This window comes from Mustela putorius, unplaced genomic scaffold (assembly GCF_011764305.1).
Source record: "Mustela putorius furo isolate JIRA1106 unplaced genomic scaffold, ASM1176430v1.1 tig00003942_pilon_pilon_pilon, whole genome shotgun sequence".
Classification (NCBI taxonomy): Eukaryota; Metazoa; Chordata; class Mammalia; order Carnivora; family Mustelidae; genus Mustela; species Mustela putorius.
In genome coordinates, this window is record NW_025422087.1 from 14778607 (window position 1) to 14784075 (window position 5469).

At 58.4% G+C, this 5469-nt stretch overlaps 1 protein-coding gene across 1 annotated transcript; it reads right to left on the minus strand.

Annotated features, from left to right (window-relative positions):
• Nucleotides 1-2430: 2430 nt before the first annotated feature.
• On the minus strand, nt 2431-4455 carry LOC101689643 (left-right determination factor 1). The gene is given in 5 exon segments (XM_013061140.2): nt 2431-2614; nt 2617-2806; nt 3117-3204; nt 3207-3402; nt 4309-4455. Coding segments are annotated over 5 exon segments (687 nt in total). The 3' UTR covers nt 2431-2548.
• Nucleotides 4456-5469: the final 1014 nt, after the last annotated feature.

Here is a 5469-nt window from a genome sequence, read left to right on the forward strand (position 1 = left end):
TCTCCCCGGAGCGGGGCGGAGCGCACGGGACGGGAGGCAGGGACAGGTCCCGCGCCCTCTCTGGGTTTCCGTATCTGTAGCCCCGGGCCGGGGAGCCCGGAAGCCGGGGAGCCGGGGACCCTCGGAGCTTTCCCGTCACTACCCCTGGGGACCCTCTGGTGGACGCCCTGGCACCCCTCGGGCCTCTCCCACGTCTGAGCTCTCCTCTTTCACTGCCACGTTCAAGGCCTTCTCCGTTCCTCCCTGCCCCTGAATGGCCCGGCCTGTGGCTCTCTGCGGTGAGGTGCACGGGGTTGGAGCCGGGTGCATCTTCCTGCTTCTCCAACAGTTCCCTTGCGTCCCATCTGGACTCCTCCTGTTCCCCCTTCCCACCCCCACCATCCCAAACACTGTTATTTCCTGGAGTTTGCTTAGGGCCCCTGCACTCAGCCCTCCTGACAAGCGCCTGGGCATCTGTCCTCTCCTGCTGTTACCTCCTGCGGACAAGGGCCTCACAGTTAACCTCCCCCAAGCTCCTGCCCATGGTTGGCTGGACGACTATATCCTGCCCCCGCCACCCGGCGGCCATACCAGAGTTCTCGGACTGTCTACTGTCTTCCCATCCCTCACGCCCCCATCCTCATTCTTTCCCTGACTCAGTTAATGACACCACCACCTGCCTGATCTGAACTGAGGGGTCCCAGGAAGTGCTAGGCTCTGCCCTCTAGGAAGTTAGAATGGTGAAGCCACTGACCAAGGGGAAAAAGAGAGAGAGAGAGAGAGAGAGAAATGTCCGAATCTTTGATTTCAAAATTGCAGAGAGGAAAGGGATTTCTAAACTTGACTTTCAGTAGATGAAATTTATTTCAAAATCAAGAGAAGGCCAAGTGGGTCTGAATGTCAGTTCAGAAAGCCATAACCCCTTGTCATGTACCATCGGTGTGGCAGGTGTTGGTAAAAACACCATCTCCTTAAATCTCCGGTAGATGGTTGGGAGGCAGGGATTATTCTGTTGTGTAGGGAAGGAAATAGAGGTTTGGAGGGTACGGAATTCAGAGCTAATAAGAGCTCTGCACACTGTCTCCAATTCAAGATGTCCAGGCTGGGTTCAAAGTCACAGCTTATCAGTCCCTGTGACCAGTGCATTGGAAAAATGTCATATTAATTTTCAACATCTGCTCCCTTCATCTGCTTCCACAGCTAAAGGCTGACCTACAGCCTTAGAGTTCTCGTGATATTTTTCATCACAGACATTTTTATTTTGTAGCAAGTAGAGTTGAAACAAAGCCCACTCACTGTGTCCAGGAAGGTAAAATATCAACAGTGACAAAAGACGTCCGCTTGCCTTCTAGCAGGATGGGTGCCCTGGACCCTGAATGGCTTCAGTCTTAGCTTCCTAAACAACTGAGACCTTGACTGAGTCCTCTCTAGCTCCTTCTTGTTTTTCTAAGCACATTGACCTAATCCCCTCAGAACTTCCTGTTCCCTCTGGGTAACAGGTAAAATAGAGAAATACAGATGAAACCGTGTTTCACTTGTTAGAAGATGTCCTTACTATCTGGGTTGGGAATACACAACCCATACTTGACCCTAAGACAAGCCTAATCCACAGAGCTCAGCCCAGGTCCAGCAACAGAGCAAGGAAACAATGGCAATTTGGCTTCCTGCTCTTCCATTATAGAACTGACAGAGAGAAGTGCTTGGGATACCATAACCTGAACACAGAAGACCAGCAGGGGCTACCCAGTTGCCAGGGAGTCTTGACCCTGGAAAACCAAAATCAGGAGATGAGCTGAATGGACAGAGAGCTCAGTAGATGGCACAGAGCATTTGTCCATCAGCAGTAACCCCTAGCCCTGACACAGCCAAGTCCCTCGGTGGCTCCGCCCCCCACCTAAGGCTCCAGATCCCAGGCACCCGTCCCAGGAGCAGCCGCACTTCTGCACCCTGGCCAGCCTGTTGGGCCGGCTGACCACCTGGGGCCTGGCCCTGCCTCCCTCCTTGACGCTCACTATCATGGGCAGCGAGGTTGTTTCAGAGGCGATGCACTGCCGCGGGCCCAGAAATGGCCACTCCAAGGGCAGGGGCCGCGGGGGCTGCTGGCAGGCGCCCACGCACTTGTAGGCTAGAAAGCCCGGGGGCTCCAGGACCCAGTTCTCAGCCCACTTCATCCCCTGCAGGTCAATGTACATCTCCTGGCGGCAGCAGCGGGTGGCCTCTGTCACGGGCACCTTGGGGTCACAGCCGCCCTGAGCTCTGCGAAGGGGGCAGAGTAAGGAGAGGCAGAGGTCAGCGGGGGATGGGGTAGGGGGCGGGGCGGGGTGGGGCATCTGGGAGGGAGCTTTACCATCCTGAGCTGCTCCTTATGTTCAAAAGGCTGACTATTTGTGGCAAGGACAGGTCACTACCAACAGCCAAACAGTATATCACAAGTGCCACTTGTCCTGAGACTGAAGGACAATCTCCTGCGGGCACTCACTCCCATGGGCACCCTGAAATGTCCCACTTGGACTCAGCTGGCGTTCCCCCTGTGCACTGTGATCAGGGGTCCCCGGTGGGGTCCAGGCTCCTACCCGTAGGCCCCCAGGTCCAGCGTGTGCAGCTCCAGCTGGGGCTCACCCTGTTGCTCGCCCTGTCACATGCCCTTGGGCCTGGGAAGGCGAAACGCACCAGCTTGTGGGCGCCCGAGGCCAGCGGGCCCAGGTGCTCCCTGTGCACCGTCACCTGCAGGAGCAGAGGCTGGCAAGGCTGGCTCAGCTGCTACCAGAAGGTCACTGCCTCTGTCACGTCGAAGGCCTTCCAGCTGCTCTCAAGGAGGGACACCAGCCTGCGACAGGGCAGCGCTGAGATAGGGATCTGAGCTGGAGGCTAGGGGTTCCTCCCCCAGCCTCCCCTATCCTCCCTTGTGCTGGGGACCCCGTTCCCCCCTCTCTGCCCCCTCCCTTCCTGTCTCCTCCTCTGAGCTAGCACCCCCACTTCTCCCTCCCTCCCCTGCGCCCTGACTCTTGCCCCCTCCGCGCCCGCCCCCCCCCATCTAGGACTCCCTCCCCTCCCCTCACCACTGTGACCTCCACACACCCCCTCCCCTCCCATACCCTCTTTACCCCTGCCCTCGCCTCCCCATTAGCAGCACCCACCTGGAGTCCACCAGCAAGGTGCTGTTGGAGCTGTCTTCGCAGACCTGCAGCCACTCGACGGTGACGCAGGCACGGGTGCTGTACTGGACAGCCACTCATGCCTGCATAGCGGGACTCCTGGAAGAGGCGCAGCACGGCCGGCCCACACCAGGTTGCTGTTGGGGGGCATCCACCACTCCATGCTGAACACCAGCAAATGTGTGGAGGCCTCGGAAGCCAGCCACCTGCCTGCCACCTCTGGGGACAGGAACAGGGTCAGGAGGCCTCTCCAGTAGAAGGGCAGCTGCTAGAGGAGCAGGATCTGGGGCCAGCCAACAGCATTTCCCTGGGAATCCCCAGGGAGATCCCCAGGAATCCACAGGATAGGGATCTCTGTGGGGGCTGGGGCCTTAAGTGCACAGACATGCAGACTTCTGGTAGGTTTTGTTTGTTTTTTTGGTGGGTTTTTTTTTTTTTTTTAACTTTTAAGTAATCTCTATGCCCTGTGGGGGCTCAAACTCCCAAACTCCCATCCCCAAGATCCAGAGTCACATGTTCCACCTTCTGAGCCAGCCATGACCCCGGACCTGCAGCCTTCTTTGGACAAAGGACACAACAAAACTGGAGGGCCCATGGAGAGAGAGAGACAGAGAACCCTGCCACGGAGATCTCTGGTCACCAGCTGAGTGTCCTAAGAGGCAGAGCAAGAGCCCTGAAATCCCTTCATTTCCTTCTCATGTCCAGGGAGATGTCTCCAGCTGGAGGAACTGGCTTTTGTGGGGCCTGTAACCAACTTTTGCAGGGCTACTGACTCTGGAGGCCAGTGATGGGACAGGTCCCACAGCCCCCTCAGAGGCCCAGGCCATGTGTCCCCGACACCTGAGTCTCCCGGCCTCCAAGAACCCACCCTCCCAGCTGGAAAGCATCAGGTGTGGGTCCGTCCCTGGGCACTGAGGAGGGGCGCCCCAGCCCCACAAGCTAAGAGAGTGCAGGGCCATTCACCTCTCCACAGGCTGACCTTGAAAATGATGGAATCAGCCCTTCCCTCTCATCTCACAAGCTGCCCCCCACTCTGGGAGGGAATCAGAGCCGGTTCTCCCCGCCCCCCCAGGTTCCAGAGAAGCCAACAAGCTCAGAGATGTGGGGGGACTTTCTAGGGCAGGACAACAAATAGCAGAGGGAAGCCCCGAACCCCAGGTCCTTCCTCTCTTGCCTCGACCTTGGCAGTGGGGCAGCTCCTCCTGGGCCTGAGCAGCGGGGCGCTCAGGGCAGACAGAGACCCCCTCCCCGGGATGCAGCTGTCCTCACACCCTGGGGTCTCGTCGCCGTCGCCGGCCCCCTCAGAACAGTCTTCTCCCATCTTCGCCTGCCCTGCCCCCAGCCAGGACTCAGCAAGGTTGCAAGAGGGCCTCATCTTGGAACCTCTGGCTGAACCTCAAGAGCGGACCCCATGGCTGCGCTGCAACAGGGCCACGTACTGGGCCATCACGTGCGCGGGGGTGACCAGCTTCTCCACGTCGCCTGCGTCCAGGATGGGCGCCTCTTGGAGCTGCAGCTGCCGCAGCAAGGTGCTGAGGATGTGCTCCCCGCTTAGGGCAGCCCGGGGCCAGGGCAGGGCCCACAGCGCCCAGCATGGCCACAGCTGTGATAATTCAGCACCATTGGGGGTGTGTCCAGCAAGGACCCGTCTCCCCGTCTTTCTGGCATCTGGTGGCTGTTCACGGATTCGGAGATTAGACGTGGAAGCACCAGCCAGTGCCTCACTCACTCCAACCTCTGAGAGGAGACAACGGAGGCTCAGTGAGGTGACAACCTCCTGGAGTTCCCCCAGTCGCTGATGGCTACATGTAGCATCAGGCCTTCTGGCGGCCAGCCTGAATTCCTTCCACACCCTCCAGCTCTTTCCAGCCAGTCCTGCCGACCCAGGAAGCTGCGGGGCCGGCGGGGAGATACTCTGTCCAGGGGATGGGGCGGGTGGGGGGTGCATTCCGGGGTTTCCTGAGACTTCCTGCAAGGGCTGGAGGGTCTGCAGGTGCTTGGAGAGTTTTACTGGGGAAATGAAACACCTGGGCAGTCGCCAGGGGTCATGCTGCCACATAAAAGACAAGACACAGCTGGGGATGTACTTTGACTAATTAATTCTTTGTTGTTTATCTGAAATCTGGGTTTCACTGGGAGTCCTCTGTTTTGAGTTGCTGACTCTTGGCAGCCCAGGCCAGAGGCCCAAGAAAGCCAGTGCGGATTGGGAGATTTGTGACAATGGGCTGTGGCAGTCCCCACCCTTTGTCATGCAGAGGAAGGAACCCCTCATCCTTGTCTTGGACTTCTACCTGCTCTGGGTCTGGCTCAGATCTCCAGGGTGTCCCTCAGGCCC